The sequence below is a fragment of the Strigops habroptila genome, chromosome Z (assembly GCF_004027225.2).
Source record: "Strigops habroptila isolate Jane chromosome Z, bStrHab1.2.pri, whole genome shotgun sequence".
Classification (NCBI taxonomy): Eukaryota; Metazoa; Chordata; class Aves; order Psittaciformes; family Psittacidae; genus Strigops; species Strigops habroptila.
In genome coordinates, this window is record NC_044302.2 from 66,786,645 (window position 1) to 66,806,750 (window position 20,106).

Sequence of the window (20,106 nt, forward strand, 5' to 3'; positions counted from 1 at the left end):
GAGAGATCTTGCAGGGTTTTTTTTCCCCCTAAGTACTACCTGAATGTATAAAAGTCTTATTAAAAACAATATATGATAACACTAAGGAACAGTATGAGTTCACTTGAATGACTAAAGGTGTGGTTCCACAGAAATTAAAGCTGACTAAAGCTTGGGCTGCTGCTGTCTCACCTTTTTCTCCACCTGCAGCTGCATGTTTCCCCAGTTGTCTCTCTTTCTGGTAAAAACATCAGCATTGTCAGACTGCATGATGGACTGGATCAGGAGACTGGCCTGGCTGAAAGCAAATCAGTGTTTCGTAAGGTTAAGACTTCTTTTCCCTGAACCTGTGCATCACACAGTTGCACAGTTACCAAATCAGGTGCAGGACGTCAGTGCAGGAAGAAACAGGAGGCTCAGGTAGCTCAAACTTAGCTTGGCTGGAACTGCTGTTGAAGTGCATCCCCCCTTCCCAGATAACTTGTTCAGTGCCTCTAATTTGAGTTGCCCTGAAGCATAGCCTTTGTGTGCTGCCTGACCTTCCTTAGAGGAAGGTCTCTGTCAGGCTCCTCTTCTTCTCCTGGGTGGACTGGTGATCACAAGGTGATCTACTGCATGGACATGGCTGCTGTTCTCCTCCTGGCCTTCTGTGCAGGCAGCAGACCTCTCTTTGCTCTGCAACACAGCACTGTCTTCCCAGCCTGCAGTTCAATTTCGATTAAAATGGTCAGTGTCATTAGAAAATCAGCATAATAGAGAATCATAATCTGGGGGAGAATTGAGGTATTTAACACAGAAAATAAAGATGGGCTGCACTGCAGTACACAGGATTGAGTTACTATTTTCATGCAGAATGAATTTATGGAGAAAGATGAACAGAAGTTGTTTTTACCTTATGTTTGTGCCAATTAAATTTAACTTTTTCTTAGAGTGGTCACACTCTCAGAAAGAAGAGTACATATACAAGTTAGAAGCCATGAAAAAGAGCTTAAAAGGTCACTATTTGTGTAATTAAAAAAAAAAAAAAGGAACCACACCTTTAGTTTTTGAAGTTACATACAGGAGGAGGAAAAATAAACTACACTTGTGTGCAGGGCAGAACTAGATGCTAGTGCTAGAGGAATTAGCAGTTGTTCAGAAACCTCTCAGATGCTCTGTGGTGATCTTGCCTGTTTTGTGGAGCAATAATGAGTGAAAAAAAAAGGCTACCTGCCTTTAGGCAAGCTTCCAGTGTTTGGAACAACCCTGAGGAGCTGATGAACCTTGCACTTATGATGCAGCACAAGACAACACTTCTCATCCCATGAACAAATGGGTGGAACGAGGGGAGTCAGGTGTAATCAAACTCCTATTTCATTCACTGGTACTTTCTAAGACTGGATAATGGCATGAATACCTAAACACTGGCCTAAGTACAAAGGATACTACTGAAAAATGTTTAAAAAGCCAAAATGCAAGGATGAAAGCAAGGGGTTTTGTCCTTGGCAGGGTTGAAAAAGGCATCCAGGAGATGCAAAAAAGAAGGATTGTGCTAAGCAATAATAGGTGAAAACTGTCACTGCCAGAGCAGGTTACTACACTGGTATCAATTACTGTAATCACTGCCAATACATGTCAGGGGTAGTCCCCTGTATGTACACTGCAGAGCCTATTTAGAGGGATAGCTTCATCCTGAATCCCTGAAAACATAGAGCTAACCAGTGCTACTGATCTCCTGGGCAAAGCACAATCTGTTAGGCAAGTCTTAAGCGTGAAAGCTGAATTAGGGAGACACATCGAACTAAATTTTAGAAGGGTAGCATCTTCCTGGGAGGTCCTGAATGTCTGCTCAGCCATTGAGCAGGCAAGACTATGGAAAAATCTAAGCAAAAATACTTCATTCTCCAGTCCTTAGCAGGAAACAAAGTGAAACAGGAAACAATTCTCAAAGAAATGAAATTATCCGGAATAATGGGGAGATAACTAATCAGTTCAGTTTTGACTCATGTGATACCGGCCTTTCAACCACACGTGCCTGCAAAGACAGCAAGCCCCAGTGCCTCACATCTGCAGGAGACAGTTACTCCATCTGGAGAAGATATGCAGTTGGCAATAGGTAAGACGTCAAAGCAATTGATAAGCTATATATTTATGGTCTACAAATTTGATCAGGCAGCAAATTTGTTTACAAACTTTTTTACCACAAACTCTAGAAAGGGCTTCACCCAGTGCTATAGATTGCCAGAGAGAGCAAATTGTCAGCACCTCAAGTGTTTCAGGGCTATGAAGAAGATGTCGAAAGATAAGTGGTATGCCTCAGCAAGGACTGAGGACGTTCCTACCACAGAAGGAAGGAATACTCATCCTGGGCATGGTACTCCAGAGACAGGGGGCAGCTGAACTTTACATATGAAAAAGCAATTCCTTTCTTTGCAAGGCAAAAAAAAAAGGACTTTCCTGGGGCATGGCTGAGATGTCCCCAAGGGAGCCATGTCCTCTCAGTTAGCAAGAAGCATTTGGGCAGAGAACTGTGGTCTGGGTTCACTGGGATGGGAAAATTCCCTAACAAATTTCCTGAGCAGTGTTTGCTTTTGGCTGATCCTATTACAAATCACTCTTCCCCTATTGTGCTAGTGTCTTCTTCTGCCTCTTTCCCACACTGGAAACAGTAGTCCCAGTGATTTGTTCCTCTCTTCTTGCTTTTGTGGGGAAATACGGTTTTGGGGCAACCTGATTTCATTTCTCCATCTGGCTGCAGATGTGTCCTACACGTTTAAGGCTGCATTCAGCAGGTAAGGAACAGGGTAACTGTTACAGAGGCAATAGTGTGTTTGGCTCTATATTCCCTGTTTCCGCCAGCTCACTAGCACTGTGCTTGTTGGTCTGAACTGTCCCCAGCCAGGCGGGAGGGCTCACACAGCACTCCCATGTGCCATCACACAGGCTTGAGCTTGTTGCTCTGCTGGGAGAGCAGGCCCCTGCTCTGTTTGCCCTCTGCTAAAAAAAAGAAGTGCCTGTGGGATCCTCCCTGCACAGCTGGATTCGATTTGCTGTGATTTGTATGTAGTGGGTTAACAGACAGATTTTTCTTTCTTGGTAATAAAATCACTAGGTTATATGCTATTAATTGAAAACTGACTCCACCAGTGTTTCAGTAGGTGAGGTGTTTAACAAGCATCCAACAACCTCATGGGCTATTTATTTAAACTAGTAATTTAGCAGCATGTTGAAAAGGGTGGGGGAAGTCTCCATGTAGCCCAAACCAAATTAAGCACTCTTCTCAGCCCAACCATTAAGCACTTCTTCAAGAGAAACCTGTCCTAGCTCCTCACTTGGAGACCAAGCTGTTCAGAGCCTGTCTGGTGTGATCTTTCTGGTTCAGGTTTTATTATTGTGCTTTGCCACTAGCCCCAGGGAGTTTGTAAATGAAGTGGGCTCAGACCTCATCCAAGACCTAGAAGAAGCAGGCTACTTTATAGTATTAAGGAGAGTGGTAGGGAGTGGTTTTCCATGCCCATGTCGTTCTAAGCATGTGTGGATAACTATATGCTTTCTGTGCAATTGTTCACATCCTGCCACTGCTTAAACAAACAGTGTTTATATGTAGCCAGACTACAACCCTCCAGTGTCCCCCTCACTTTTAGCCACATAAAACTGCATACGTTTATTTGTATCTGCATAAATATAAAGCTTTTCTTTGCAGAGGGCTTAAAGGCTTAGACAACACTCACTTTTCCCTTTTTTTTCCCTTTCTTAAGAGGTAAGCAGTGTTAGCAGGAAGAATAGACAACTGCAGCCTGGACAAGCAGCACATCATTTGTTCATTGCTTTGGCTTAAAAGCCCTTGTTATCAGAGTTTTATGAACTCTTTCCCTGGCTCAAGGCAGCTGAAGTATCTTCCTGCTCATCCCAGAGCACTTGCTTTGCTAGCAGAGAGAAATCTCCTGCCTGGGCTCTGTCCAACTGGGGCCCCCACTGGTGCAGTCCTGCTGTCTGTACTGCAGCCCTCCTGTAGGCACAGGGACTTACCCAAATGCCTGGTTTTGCAGCTGGCACCTGGGAAATATGTGTGTCTGGGCAAGCGTGGGGGTGCCCTGGCAGGCAATAACCATGCCTCTGGTGAAGGATGAGAGCTTTGTGGTACCAGGGTTGCATTTGTTGTGTGAGCTTAGTGATGATGCTGCAGTAGCTTCACCGACATGCTGTGCAGAGTAATCTGGGAATATGGCCTTTAGAAACATGGTGCCCATCTTCCACAAAAGCCACTGCTCTTGCTGACAGAGGCAGTGATTTTGAAGGGAGTGGTGAAGGAGCATAGTAGGATGGAGTGTCTCCTTGGAAAGAAGAAATGTTTAGCTATTAAATTTAGTCATTAAATCAGCTGTCAGATCAAAGACCTCCAGAGCTCTTTGGAGCTACGTGAGCAAGTGAGGGGTAGAGAAGTAGCTCTGGGCTTTTATCACTGGGACAGTGAGGTGCCACGGAGAAGTGGGTGTGTGATGGGTGAAGTTAGGAATGGGAGCAAGCATTGTAACTCAGTGAAAAGGCAGGTGAGGTTAAAAGTAAGTATTGTAAGAAATAAGTATCACAGTTAGTATTGTAATCAGAAGAGGAGATGCAGAGACATGGCTTTTCTTACAAATCTGGATAAATAATGTTGGCTGCATATTATTGAAATGTCTTAGTGAGAGCTTTACATAAAAAGTTTATTAAAATGACTATGTGTATGACCAGAGGGGAGATTTTGGGTTGAGAAGATGAAACACAGTGTAGCTGAAAATGATGATTAGCTAATATGTAATGGGAAATGTGTAAGAGGTCATCCCCTCCCTCAAAAAAAAGTGCAAACTAAAGTGCTTGACATTTTCTTTGGTTTAGTTTCCACAAATAAAAGCTGAGTGTGGCAGTTAATATGTGACACTATTAATAAACATATATACACCTTTAAACAACAGGATGAAGGGAATAGTTAAATTGATGATTCCCAAAGTGTGGTCTGCAGCCAATATGGAGGGCCATAGCATTAGCAGTTCTGAGCTTCCCAAGTGTGTACAGTGATAGCCTGTCAGAAAATCTGAGATTCAAAACAGTTTGAAAACTTTTGTGTTAAAAATTAGATAACTGAACAAATTAAGTTAATTCATTCAGCTACTACCTGAAATGATCAGTGACTCACTGGCAGCTGACGTTAAGAACTGATGAGGACTTCTACAGTCCTGAAAATCTGGAAGAGGGTAAGATTTTGGTTCACCTTTTTCTACGAATAGAGGTGTCAGCTTATGCTGATATAGGATAACCAAATAAACTTATGAATCAGTGTTTGGGCACCTAACAGATAGCAAGGTAATCATTAGCTTTTTGTTTGATATGGTGATTTGCAAAAAAGATTGTAACTTTCAAGAAAACAGGCTTTGATTGCAGCGCATATGGCCAGATAGTGTGAAAAGATTTCCAGCTAAAGGTTACTTCGGAAAATTCTGCTTATGGCTTCTGTGGTTGTAAGACCACATCAACGGAGGTAATTTCCACCCTCTATTCTGCTCTCATGAGACCCCACCTGTAGTACTGCATTCAGCTCTGGGGCCCCCAGCACAAGAAGGATGTGGACCTGTTCAAGTGAGTCCAGAGAAAGGCCACAAAGATGTTCAGGGTTCTGGAGCCCCTCTCCTATGAGGACTCTCGTGAGAGAGTTGGGCTTGCTCAGCCTGGAAAAGAGAAGGCTCCAGGGAGATCTTAGGGCAGCTTCCAGTGCCTAAAGGGGGACTACAGGAAATCTGGAGAGAGACTTTTTACGAGGACATGTAGTGTCAAGACAAGGGGGAATGGCTTTAAAGTGCCAGAGGGTAGATTCAGATTAGACATTAGGCAGTTCTTTACTGTGAGGGTGGTGAGACATTGGCACAGGTTGCCCAGAGGAGCTGTGGCTGCCCCATCCCTGGCAGTGTTCAAGGCCAGGTTGGATGGGGCTTTGAGCAACCTGGTCTAGTGGAAAGTAACCCCTCATGGCAGGGGGCTTGGAATTAGATGATCTTTAAAGTCCCTTCCACCTCAAATCATTACGTGCTTCTGTGTTTGCAGACATACATGCCTGGAGTAGTTTAGCTGTGCTTACCTTGCCCTGTAACAGGGGGCAGGAGTAGATCTCCTGTGGGGAACCTTTCAGCACTGCATTTTTCTGCTTATTGCAGAACTGTTTTTCTTCCTTGAGGAAAATTAGTAGGGAGAACAAAACTGGAAGCTTACTTTCAAGGTTTTGAAACCTTTTTGGCTTGACTGGTAACCAGAGCCATATACATAAAAAGAGAATAATTATTCTTTTGAGAACCTAAGGTGGCATGCTGTTCATTTTACATCAACACCAGCTTCTATACTTGTATTACTCAAAATGAATGACTGAATTCCCATTGCCTTCAGTACTGCTGCTTGGGTGTCTCAAATCTGGTCTTTGGCTTGCATCTGTGTTGTGTTTATGTATGTGTGAGTTGTCCATACCTGCAGCGTAGGTGTTTAAACAGCATACGCAGGAACATGATACTAGAGAAATTGTCAGTAAATCAGAGCAAAATCACTGTTCCCTTTTAGGAGAGACATTGTATCACTTGCTTGAAAAGGGCAACAGCAGGATCAGCTTAGATTTCAAAACCTGATTTTGTCATTGTTGAGAGAAAATGCTATTGCTTTTATTTATTTTTTTTTCTTTCTCTCCTCCTAGTAATTCTGACTGTTACCAGGTTTCTTTCTACATATATACTTGATGCTTCGAGGAGTTGGAAGATCCATTGCTGAAGGTAGCAGCATCTTATAAGGAAAGACTGAAGTTGTAGGGTTTGCTTCACTTGCTTCATGCTCTCCTCAGCCATAGGTTGCTGAGGAGAGTTACAAGATGTCTTTAAGTACTGCTGTGTAGAAAGACAGGAGTATACTTTTACTGATTTTCATGATCCTAGGACCAGGAATGGTGGCTTTATACTTCTGAAAGAGGCATACAGGCAAGATATTAGCAAAGAAGAGTAAAGCAAGGGAAATGAAGAATTAAAACAGATATGTAAGACAGGATGCAGAATCTTAATGGCTGGAGACTTTTAAAAACAAGTTAAGACATCCTCTTTCCCCAAGGCAGGTAGATCATTTGCACTTTGTGTAACAGCTGTGTGCTGTTATCATAATACAGAATGAGGACAGAGTACTCCAATAGCTTTGCTACTTTGTTTGGCTTTTGTTTTTAAGATTAATAAACAACACGTCAGACAGCAGTAGTTAAATAAGTAACTTGCATTACTTGTACAAAAAGTTGTATAAATACAAGTTTGTGGTTTTGTTTTCTTTTTAGAGAAGGAAAGCATCCTTTCATAAAATACCCAGCAATCCTTACTGAGATGCTGCCAAGTCACAATTAAGAGGACAGACATGTGTAAATAAATCTACACTGTGCAGAGACAACATAGTGGCCCCTCTGGGTCCTTTGTGTTTATCCTGTGCGCTATTACACAGCTACTATTCAACATGTGAGCATCTGAATATGTTTTGCTATTAAACAAATGAAAATACTTCCCTGTACTGCTTTTTGTTGACTACTGTACTAGAAATATCTGCATCATCATCATCGTCACTATTGTTATTAAGGAACTGTCCTTCATTCCATGCATAACTATTATTTCACAAGTTAAAAGCATCATCCCTCCCTCATGTCATAGTTTATAAAGCACTCTGTGCACAGTGAAGCGGATCCCCAATTAAATGCATGTACTATTAAAATTAAGAGAAGTACACTATTACTGTTAATTATAGAGGAACAAAATTCTGGGGAGATTTAAAAAAAAAAACAAACCCAAATAGTTTTATCTGGACAAAATAATGTACAATTATTAATATTGCACTTTTTATACAAGAAATCCTAATAAATATACAGAAAAGATATACATTTACATACATAGAAAGACATTCTTCTTTTATTAAATAACAAGTTACACTGATGCTTAGCAACACTATTTCTTGAAGACCCATTTATAAAACATTCACTGCCAGATGTGTTTTGAAGTAACCCAGCTTGAGACAGTTTAATGTCATGAACCTCGCACTGACCTCAAAAGTAGACTTCCAGCTTTGCTGGAAAATCTACATGTCATGGAAGCTGTAACACAGCAGTACTCAAACAGCATTTCATTAACGTACCACAAGACATCAGCCCCACTAGGGGTGACAGGAGAGACCTTTAATTAAGCCTTTAATTTAGGGATGGTCTTGTAACAAAGTCTCAGGCCCAGATAGCTCTCCTGTAAAGTTTCACAATGCTCAAATGCTGTACTTTGCAGATTTACTCTAATTTTAGGGCCCTATTCCAAGCAGAGCAGAGAGTGCCCAAGAACTAAAAGCATGAAGTACATCACTGGTTGAATAACCGCTGCAGTTGGCCAGGGGAAAGACTTACAGACAGCATGCAGAGTCATGCTGTGGATTTGATGTTTGAGCCTCACGTTTTAGATTGTATCTGCAGAGTGTTATACATGGGCTTAAAAATGTGCTGCTTTATAGTGCCTGTTTTGATGTGGAAGGCAACTGGAGAGAAGCAAGTTTGTTAAAAAGTATTTGTTAGTCCTCTAGGCCTGATGCTGAATCTGTTCTGTTTCTACTGGGCAGGAATAACCACAAGACATCAGAATACATCTCTTTTCTCCTTCTTTTCTACTGCTTGCTTGTCTGCCAGGAGAGAGAAATTTCATGTTAGCAGGATAGGAAAACACACTTCCTCAAGTTCCTTTCCAAAACCTGAGGTTTGAAAGCATCTGAACTCTGGGAACTACTACTCCTCTCTTTTCAAGTAAGTGTTAGTAGGATGCAGTATGCCAAGTAGCTCCTGTTACCACAGTCAATTTCTGTTTTTCCTGCCTGTGCTCTCTACAGGACAGCATTTTCAGGTTTGTACTACAGTCTGTCAATAGTAGATCATACTTTATCTCCTATAATTATCACCATTACCTCACCTCTGTGCTGAGGACAACCCTCCTATCCCTAATCCTCCCTCACAAGCACCACCTGGTGTACTTCAGGCTCACATTACACACCATTTTCAACTTCCCCAGGCACCAGATCCTCAAAGATACCAGGATCTCCCACTGAAAAAGTTTGAAGACCTGGCATGAGGAGAGAGGGATTTAGAAAGACAGAAAGGAATCTGATCTCATCTGTAACAGATTTATAAAGCAAAATCATATGCTTACATTCTCAAAGTCATCTAAGATAGATGAAGTATCTATATACCACATAGCTGAATGTTTAGTTTTGCCTTTTTTTTCTTTTTTTTTTCCTACAGTAGCCCATGACCTGTCAAGCTGTTTGGGTATTTGATTCATATTGTGGTGGTTCAATGTGATGTTTTTACTCTGATCCATTTCCCCATCTGTCTGCTAGTGTATCTCCAGGCATGTACATGGATTATGGGATAGCCCCACTCCTCTCAGGCCCATTGCTGGTGGCGTGGGACTCACTGACTCTTTGTGGTCTACCCTCATGATCATGTTTTGCTGCAGGATTTCCCAGATTCATAGAAGGGAAAACTGGTCAACAATGATTTGGTAAAAGGTTTTCTTTTTTTTTTTTTTTTTCCTTTTCTTTTTCCTTTTAGGGAAATAAATAAATAAAATGAAAAAAAAAAAGAATTCCATTCCATTTATACTTTCTGTAAAAGTCCTTGCATCATTGAAGCAAAGTCTGTGATCCCCTTGTTCCTCCATTTCCACTAGTTTTGTCTTCAAGCTTTTCCACAAGTTCCACAGCAACGTGACTTGAACTGGGTGAGTTGGCAGAGTTTGAGCTGCTTCACTTTCTCGCAGTACCTTGTGGTGTCTCTGCACTCCACTGCCGAAGGGGAAACAAAAAGGAGAAATGGTGATGAAACAATAAAAGAAAGATTTCTTACCTGAAAACATTTCCTGCAGTGGCCAAGAGGGGAACCAAGACAGCTTTGTGTCGGGAGGTCTCACTATGAGCATGAATTTCACTTGCAGAGCAGGACTTCAAGCGGCGAAAGGCTCAAAGGAGGATGTGGTGGGAGCCTTCGCTTTCAGGGACTGGGAAGAGGGCTTGTGAGGCTGCTCCAACACTGTCAGTTTGTCACCCACCAACATTTTAAGGAGGCTTTAGGAGTTTCAGAACAATTGTTAAACCAGAGATGAAGCACTAGATAAAACTGGAAACTCAGTTTAACAGAGTAGCTCAAAGGCACTTTGGCCAACCTTTTGTGCTTGAAGAGACAGTGTGTGCAAGTGTTATCTCAGCTGAGCAGGTGTTGTGTTTGTCACAAGTGCATTCCAGAGCACAGCTTGGGGTGAGGATATTAAGACACTTTTTGAACTCCCCTAGGAGTTTGGTTCTGGTACTATTTCAACGATTTTGGAGGCCCACAGCCTCCTGCTTTGAAGCTCCAGATTGGAAAATCATCCAGCATCCCTGCAAGACATTGTGTTGCCTGAGGGAGTCCTACTTCCCATGTTAAGGCTGGAAAGGGGATCATCATACGACATATATATATAGCAGGAAGAGACTGCAGGGACAGCAAGGGTCTTGTTTGGTACTTGTAAACTCCCTCAGCCCTTCCACTTCCATTAGGGCACCCCAAACTGAACTGAAATGTTTGGACCTGTGGAGTCTGCTTTGTCTCTACTGAGATGGAGCCTCAAGAGTTGGCACAGGTGCAGGCAAGCATAGGTGGGTTCTGCTGCTACTTCTGTGATGACTGCACAGCAAATGGCTTGCATTCTTGAGGATGGGATCTGCCCAACAAAATCAGCCAGTGAAGTGGGAGCCAGGGCAAATGAGAAGATAGCAATTTAAACTTGGTGTTTCCCAAACAGACACTGCCATAGCGGGGCATAGCTTCCAAAGAGGCACATCATCTGTCCTTTTTTGCTTTTAAAAAAATATTTGTAACTTATCATCTAGTCTTTCGGCAGGCCCAGTTAGTTGCTTGTCACCTGAAAGCAAGCAGTCTCAACTCCGGGAATTCCCATAGTCAACCTAGCCACTGGATTTAGACTTACTGTATTTTAGCTATAGCCAGCAGTCTGTTTGTGATCGTGCTTTTCTTTCTGTCTGTACCATCAATGGAAAGTTAAGACTGCATCGGCCATTTTAGACAGTATTAGCAAGGGGATGTAATCCCAGCACTAACACTATCACCAACAAACCACAGTAGGCACCATTCCCTGCTGGGCGCTGAGTTTTGGACATTGCATTTTGCACATGTTTGGGCTGGAGGTACCCCAGGATGCCCAGCTATAACGTTCAGTGCTGTATTTCTGAGAGATGGCTCTGCCTTCTTTCCTCCGCTCGCTGCCACACTGGCTCCCCTCCTCTCAGCAAAGTACCATTTTCACAGGGCGTGATGTTGCAGCGCTGCCAGTTGGCTGGCCGTGGCCTCCAAGAGCAGTGATGCTCCAGCACGGGCTTGTTGGTGCGGATGTGCATGCAGTCAACGCGCCGGGACTGGAAGCCGTAGTTTCCGCATGTAGCTGTGCAGACAGTCCACAGGCTGACCCTCCAGTGCACACCACAGAGGTCGGTCCAGCAGTTCTGGGTACTCAATGGCCTACGGGCAGGGGGAGAGAAGGGTGGCCTGTCACCATGCTGCTCAGGGAGCAAATGCACACCACTCCAGGTGTCATGCAAGCTCTGGGGACAGCAAGCCTTGCCTATCCCAGAAGTAATTCACTCAGAGAACCATATGGGTCAGGTCTTCAAATGGTGAAGTGGGGGTAGCTCCAGCGCACTGAAAGGCAGTTTGTAACTGCAGTCAAGGCATGCACTAATATAGCACTACTGGAGTTAAATGACCACCTGAACTGTTTAAGGATTTGGCCAAAAGGTCCTTTCCATGAAGTGTCAAACCAGGGGTCCACTGAGAAGAAGCAATGAGTGAAGTGGTGATCAGTAAGACCGAGCAGGGCTTTGTAAACTTTTTATGGCTTTGCAGTCAGTGGAAATAAAACCGATTCTCTGAAACCCTCTTTTTCCCTTCTACACAGTCTCACAGATGATGCATAAGCATACTTAATTCCTTCAGATAATGAAAATACGTGACTGGGAGCTAAAGAGCCAATTATATTAATTTTCAGTCATGAGCAGGCATGATTTACATGTAAATATGTCTTTACAATGTTGACTGTGGAGTTTATCTGCAGGAAAACAAAAGCTGTGGAGTCCCTTTTTTCCCCCCCAGTTAGAGTGTTTGTTTAAATAAGTGAGAAGAAGACTGGCAGCTTAAGAAGACATAGCACAGACTTTCAGACAGGATTTAGCATGCCTAGAAGACTTTCCCCTTGCTGGCCAACTAGTGTTTTTTTTCTGGGGCTCGTAGGAACAAATAGTGAAGCCTAGGGTTAAGCCTGGTAAGATTTGCACCATGTAACTGTATGGGTTGCAGCATGACCTCTTTGTTCCATGAGGGAAACCCAAAAGTTGCCTGTTAAGTCACGAGCCCATTCAACATCTCTGCGAAGGATAGTGGTTTCAGACATAAGGGAGTCCTGTCCTACCTTGGTAAGGCACTGCATTGATCAGATGACACAGAAGTCCCATCTTTGGTCTGGCAAAATACCTGTCTGTGCTGTACAGCCAGCCGTGGTCCAACGCAAGGCCCGTTACACTAAGAAAACAGAAAAATCACTGAAGGGAGGTAAAAGGCAGGACGTGTCCCCCTTTTGTGAGACTGCTTGTGAAATAAATTGCATACTGCCGTTGAGCTTCGGAACACTTCCTGCAGCTCCGCAGGCTTTGAAAGCTGAGCACCCAGTCATCTTCTGCCCTACCTCGTTATCCTCCAGCAGCATTAAAATTGCATTTCTAGATCTGCTCTGTAGATTCATTACCTCTCTTTTTCAATAATTCAATCTTAAATGCATCTGTTAGGACAAATAAAATACTTCTATGTCCTTAGCCAAGAGGCTATGATTCGTATAGGAAATCTCAATGCATTCCTTTTATTGTGCATTTTGCAGCTTGTACTATCACAATTTATGGGCAAATAGTTAATAACTAAGAACACATTGAACCAAGACCATATTCCACTCCATTTAATAATTTAAAAGCATTGCAGGACAATAAACAAAAGCAGCAAGCATGACAAACACAGCAGATCTGCAAGCTTGCTACAGTACTGAGGTTACCCTAACCTATTCAAGCTTACCAAGCACATGTTACTGTTCAACTCTTCTAATCCTCTCCTTCAATTAAATGATAATTAGCTATAGGTATGAAGCATGTATTTGTGTCCTTTTAAAATTATATCAACTGTTAGGAAAAAGTTGTGGTTGTTCTTTTTTTTTCCTTTCCCCTATGTGTCTGGAAATTATATTCAAGAACAGACTGAGAGTTGAAGAAAGGGACTTTAGTGTGGGGGAGGAATTTTTCCAGGGGAGGGCTGCTGACTCATCCCTCTTCCCCCTTCCCGCTTATGCTCCCCATATGCCCTACTTCATATGCACTTCTCACATAATACTCCCTTTCTGCTGCTGTTTCTTCCCTCCCTGACAACTGGGAGAGAGAAGCAGTTACTGCCAGATTTCCAGTTGCTCCCTGTCAACCCCCTCATTGAACAAGTGGATGGAAATGTCTTTCATTGGAGTACATAGAGTACTTCTGTTGTATCTGCAGAGGCTAGCATCCTTCATCACCAGCAACCCCAAGTCACTAGTTGTAAACCACTGTGGGATTACATAGCAGAGCTCAAAATGCCACTGACATTAAACGAAGGAAAGGAATTAATTGTAGAAGTGGGGGTAGGGTAGGTAGTCCATTTATTTTCTCTGTGACTTGGGAAAGTTGGTCAGTACCTGAGAAACCGCGACCCGTAATACTACAAGAAGGTCACTGATCCATTGAGTCAGTGGTATGCTCCTAGCTGTAGTTAAATAACAGTCTTGTGGCTTGGAGACTGAGCTGTATAGAATCATTTGGGACTTGATTTTTTTTTTTTTTTAAGCTATGAAGAAGAAATATTTTATTACAATGCACAGGGGTTAGGTCTAGAAAATTAATTTAGACCTCTCTAATTGTCTCAGCTGAGTATGCTGTCATGAGAAACAATTTAGCCCATAATGATCTACAAAATAAGGATGACGTAATTGGCTTTTTGCAAGGATAATCCAGTCCTTACCTGGAATTCCACAGGGAATGAAAAAATTTGCTTCTTTCATATAAAACAATAATTCCAAGCTTTACTCATAAATGTAATACAATAACTCATTCACCTTTCATGGGAAAAATTTCCAGTATACACAGGCAAGAGTTAAATGAAGCTGTTTTGAAGTAGTGAGCATAAGAAGTTCTGCTAGCTGAAGACACTTCTTAATACAAACACTGTAAAAGATCCTGATGCAGTACAATGTGTTGCGCATATTTGCCCAAACAAATATAGAATGCATGTGGCTCTTAAAAACAAACTATCATATTACTCTAATCTCTAATAAAATGACATAGCATTTGCCATTGTTTTCAAACTTACTTACACACACTTATTAGAAAAGGAGGCAAAATGTTGCATGATAGCTCGATGTATGTCAAGACTTACAGTTATTAGTCTGGGTAATTATTTCTTACCCTCTTCTTGCATGGCAAGAAGTCTTGCTTCTATACCTTTACTTGACTCATCATTTCAATTAGATGTATGACTACTTTGGCTTTGTCAAACTGCTTTTCTTCTTCCCTTTGAAAATGTTTCTTTCAACAGAAGTGACATTAAAGTAGTATTGGTATCTTGCTTTAACCTCAAACAAAATTGGCTTCTGTGGATTTAACCCTGTCTCTCACTCACCCTGGAATGCTATACCCCCATGTGAATCACCATTCTGGAAATCTCTGGGCTGAAATCTGTGAGTTTCTACTGCTTAGTCTGGACTGTAGCAGGCTCATCAACTTTCACATATGGCTCAGTCAAGCTGGAGTGGAGAGCAAAGGCAGGAAAGCATGTAGTAATGACCGGTCTCAGGTTATAACTGATTACATATTGACAAGCATCTTTTCAGGAAATCTCTTAGCTCACAGAGGGACAAAGACATAACTCTTCTGTGGATTCCCACAATAAAATTATTTAACTCTAAATACTTAGAACATTTGGTACTTATGGAGTGAAGCTTTTTAACATCTGATCATTGTATGAAGCTGCAAGGAGAGAATTTGAATATCTGCAAAACAGCATGAAGTAGTCTGAAAATGCAGTTAGCCCTCCGCTCTGCTTTTCATCATAAAGCAAATCAAGAAAGGTCCCACTTCTTTAGCATTCTTAGGCAACATCAGCAACTTTATAAAACTGGGTTATTGTACAACCCCTACCCCTAACCTATCACGGTCATCAGTCGTGACTCCTGCAAGCCGAAACTGAAGCACGCTCAGTAGGTGATAAGGGAAATTAAGATTTGGAGAAGGCTGTTTCCCAGATGTGTCACCTGTCACTATAAAGAGGAGTTTCAAACCTTTCCACTGGGGATGATACAGGGGTTTCCAGTAAAAGTCCTGTATACAAGCAGCACTTCTAGGGATCATGAGAAACTACAGAAATCCAAGCATGCCATGCATCAGACATTGAGCTGAAAGAGCTGAGTAGCTTAATTGCCTCCTGAAAAGCCTGCAGACTGTAAGATAAAGACACCAGGGTGCAAAATCACTCCTCTCATTTTCTGTCTTTTTCAAGCCCACACTATTGAGGCTGTCCTTGGACTCTTGGCTTGTCTCTTACCTGGCCCCAGGAGGAGGCAACCCACTCAACACAGGGCTGCCTGTTACAGTTCTGTGTGTCCACAGGGCGCTTCAACACCTGGGCACAAGCCTCATTTGACACTGGGATAGAGTTGCCTTTCACTGTCAGGCGCTGACATGTCACTCGCCGAATCTGGATGCCTCCACCGCAGCTCCGTGTGCAAGGAGACCACGACGTTACCATCCATCTGCGAGAGAAAGGAAAATATGTCAAGGAGCAGATACATGTCACCATCTGCGGGATCACTGATGTCAACAGGTCTTTACATATTAGACCAAAGAAAGGCAACAATGGCTGGTTCATTTAGGGTGCAATCCTGCAAGGTGCTGAGTACCTCAGCCTCCCATAGTAGTCACTGAAAAGTGCTCAGAGGATGAAAGCTGAGAAAAGAGCACATTTTTAATTACACTATCTTTCTCGAGGCTCTTTGGGCCCAGATTTAATTTTCTAGCCTTTAAGGCTGTTTGTAAAGGCAGAGTAAGTATTCCTAGCCCAGGTACAGGAGTTGGACATGGCTGCTTTTACGCCAGTGTGCCACAGTGGCCTCCGCCACAGGCTACGGTCACAATGCCAGCATTGAGTAGTCCATTTACATCCCCTAGCATGGAAAACTATGTCTCTAAAGTTGCTGGAGTAGCTCACAGGCCACTTCAAAATTGCTGCTGACAGAATAGCCAAAAGCCTGATGGGTCCTGCTGGCATCTGCCTGCCCTGTTATGCCCCTGACAGCTAGGATAATCCAGAAAAGCCTGAAGGGTTGCTCAGAGATGGGGCTGATGCACAGTGAGCTAAGGGACAAAGGACACCTTTCTTCTTTCCTTTTGAGCTGAGATCATGCATTTGCCATCTGAGGCTAAGGCTCTGAACCTCTATGTGCTGGGGTTTAAAAAAATCTAGTCTAACTAGTAAAGGCCTGTAACAGCATAAAATAATAGTCCAGGTCCAAACTCTTACCAAGATGGACAACACATTTTATCTCTTTAAGGATCATGAAGTGAAACACTTATACAGTTAGGTTCAGGAAAGCAGTAGGTAGGAACAGGAAGGATGCAACTGATTAATTAATAATAACTGATCTTCAGTTTCCTGAAGAGTTTTATGGTCAGGTCAGCAGTTTGCTTCGTTAAGTTTCAGGATATTCAATAAGATTTGTGTGTTACTAGGAGGAAAATAGTGCCTGTCACATCTCTCACCAGCAATGTTTATGATCACTTTACAAAATAGGCAGTAGGTGGTTTCCAGTCCCACGGAGAGGCATCCGTTGCTATTCCTCAGTCTTCTGCAGGTGATTAAGTTCCGTGGTCACAGAAACAAGTATATAAACAAACACATTCCCAATGTGGAAAACAAAAACACTGCTGCTTTTTTCATGCAGTTTGGTGAGCTGGAATCTGAAATTTCTACATCCCTCATAAAGCTCTGCTCTGCATTTCAATCAATTTTTATTTCCAAGATTACATCTCGCTAGTTTCTCAGAAGCTGACAGAGGACTGTGGGCTGTGTTACAGTTCAGGGAAGGTATAAAAAGACATAAACCATTCCCATGGAATTTACTGCCATCACCAAGCAAAACTGCTGCTAATGACCATGTTTCATATTTCATGAAATCTCTTTTGGTTTCCATCTTATGAGTCAGCTGGCAGCTCAGAAAACATTTGCCTGAAGAGACAGTCAGGATATATTTTTAAAGGCAATTAAACAGAGCCTTACCATATACTCAAGACACAGCAAGAGTGGTAAATCTGGCCACTTACTTTTCATCAGGTTACTTAGCCTTTCCTTGCCTTAGCTTAGACTCTTTTTTAATGCGAGTCCCAAATCATTGTTGAAGAAGAGAAGTTGTACTGAATTTCTCTTGAGATCCTGACTACTTTTAAGTGCTTGTATACTGAAACATACCATGTCCACAGAGGAATTCAGGGAGAGGAGGGAGTAGAAAAACAGAAAAATATGTAAAAGCATGTTTATACATCTCAGCTAAGGAGTCACGGAATTGTAGAAGTAGGACATTTTTAACATGGAGGAAGTATAACACTACACTGACTCTCTGGATAGGCACTCAGGATGTATTTTTCTTTGCACCAAAGGGTATCAAAGAAGGAAAGTGTTTTGCATGGAGAGGAAGCATCAGAGAAAGACCTAAAGTGTAGCCATAAGTCTTTCACACTGTCCTGGCTCCATTGTGTTAAACAGTAACTGAAAACCAGGGGATTACAGGGGCGGAGAGTTAAAATCCCAAGGAAACCACAAGCTAGCAATCCAAAAAATGAGGCAAAACTCAGTCTGACCTTGCTTCATGCCCACTAGATCTGATGGGATGTGCCCATTTTACAAAAGACATTCCACTCTGCTAAGGAAATTCTTTACATCTGCAGCTACAGTCCTGCCCATATTGATGTTCAGGCAACATAAGAACTTAGAATAAAGCTCCAGAATAGCTCCTAAATCTTCTCCTCTGGTATATTGTTGGAATAAACTGGTGTGAAGCCAAGTGGAATGCAAAAAGGATGTGACCATACAATCCCCACATGTATGCAGCCCAGAACAGGCGTGATATTCACATCCAACATAGGCTGAGGCTGGAATCTCCCAAGACAACTCTAGCTGTGAGCTTTGCTAATAAAGAGTAGGCAATAGCTTCTTTATTTTTTTCTAACCTAATTACTGAAGGAGTAAACTCTCTTTCTACCATGTACTGTCAGTTTTCCACAAATGTTCCTACAAATTCCCAACTGGTTAGATTAAGCACTCATATATTCCCTTTTAGCCATGACTTTTCTCCAGACAGGCACCAGAGAGGCTGCAATGGCATCATACCCAGTTCAAAGAACTCTTCAAGCACATCTTAAAACCATGTATGACATTTTAACATGAGACAGACAAACCGTGAAGGGCAGTCTCTCCTGTTGCATGTGACAGGCTGCAGGGCTGGCTTGGGCTTCTCTTTGCAGTGGGATATGTTGACTTCGGCCCCATCCAGTAAGCACCTCAGCTGGGGCAGCTGTACGCCTTTGTGGCCGCAGGAAGCCGAACAAGCCATCAGCTTGTCCACTGACCACTGGTATTCTGTCAAAGTGTGGAGGAGGCATGTTAACACTCAAAAACTGCCATCAGGAGGCCCTTAGAAAAGAGAGTTAGAGGTATTCTCCAGGATTAAATATTTGGACTCATGTGAAGGGGAGCTACCTATGCCTACAAGGCACCAGTCAATGAACAAAGATGGAACAGAATTCCAGATAATGTAAGCCACTGTCTTTCATGTAAAAAATGCACCAATTTTTTGGTGCTGAGAAGCATCAGGCATAGAAAATGAATGACATGGTAGAGCAGTTAAGTGAAACCAGAGGCCAGTGATGCAGGACATTACATCTAAAGTTTTAAATGGGTGTGATTTAGTGAAGATGTGGTTAATTGCAGTTACCAGCAGTATCTGTGATTCTGTGATCTTACAACAGTGTGTTTCTCACCAGGTAGATCATACAGATCATCCATCCTGAAGATGAATGAGGGAGTTGCAACACAATTTGATGACAAAATTTAAGGAAAAGTTAAATTCTTCACCATCCTTCATCCCTGATAATTGGAGCCATGAAAGCTGCATTTTATGTTCTAACCCATCTGCACTGCTCTGTTCTATGGCTTTATCACCCTCAGCTTATTTCTAGGGTAAACATAACAGTTGCAGCATTTTTACAGGTGAAGGGTTTTCAAGCAAGACAAGACTGCGAAACAGTGACTTTATCAGATGAACACATAGGCTTTTTAATTTTAGGGGTTCAAATTATGACATCTTTATCTTGAATTTCTATACAAGATAGTTGCCCAGACTCAACAAGCGTAAGCACAGCTTGAATCAATATGGTGTGTTTTACGCTCAGCAGGCCAGAAATATCAGGTATTTTGGTAAAATAAAACCTAAGAGACTCTAAGGTACCTGGTAGTCCTGCAAATCTATATTCATAGCAGCAAAACATCAAACATCTATTTCCTGCTGCATATGACAGTCCTGGCTTCAGAGAGGAGAAATCTAAGGTGAGAAAGGCAGTGAAGAGAAGTCCATGGCAAGAGCTTCACAGGGCTTCACTGAAACTGCTAAGTTACCTTGTATAGCCAGGGACGTTTTTTGTGTAAGCAAGCCAGCCTCATTCTGAGCAAGGCAGCTGAATTCACCATCCAGATCATCACTAACACTGAGTATCTGAAGAATCTGTCCCGCTGCCAGGAGGCGATGTCGCAAACTGAGTGGCTTACCAGAGTAAAACCACGTGATGTTTGGGGTTGGATGACCATCCACAGCACAACCTAAAAACAGGGACACGAAAGAAACCTGCTGAGTACTGAACTTGCTGCAGAATTACATGCTTTGAAGTGGTCAAAATTCGGGGAAAAGATCAATTCCA

General features: G+C 42.5%; 1 protein-coding gene across 1 annotated transcript in view; it reads right to left on the reverse strand.

Moving 5' to 3' along the window:
• Window positions 1-7,007: 7,007 nt before the first annotated feature.
• ADAMTSL1 (ADAMTS like 1) overlaps window positions 7,008-20,106 on the reverse strand; it is a 312,286-nt gene continuing 299,187 nt past the window's right edge. The window contains exons 25-30 of the mRNA XM_030470560.1: window positions 19,808-20,008; window positions 18,592-18,772; window positions 15,686-15,893; window positions 12,489-12,598; window positions 11,322-11,542; window positions 7,008-9,813 (exon numbers count right to left, since the gene is read on the reverse strand). Coding sequence (XP_030326420.1) covers window positions 9,707-9,813; window positions 11,322-11,542; window positions 12,489-12,598; window positions 15,686-15,893; window positions 18,592-18,772; window positions 19,808-20,008 — 1,028 coding nt within the window. The 3' untranslated portion in view covers window positions 7,008-9,706. The remainder of the gene's footprint in view (window positions 9,814-11,321; window positions 11,543-12,488; window positions 12,599-15,685; window positions 15,894-18,591; window positions 18,773-19,807; window positions 20,009-20,106) is intronic.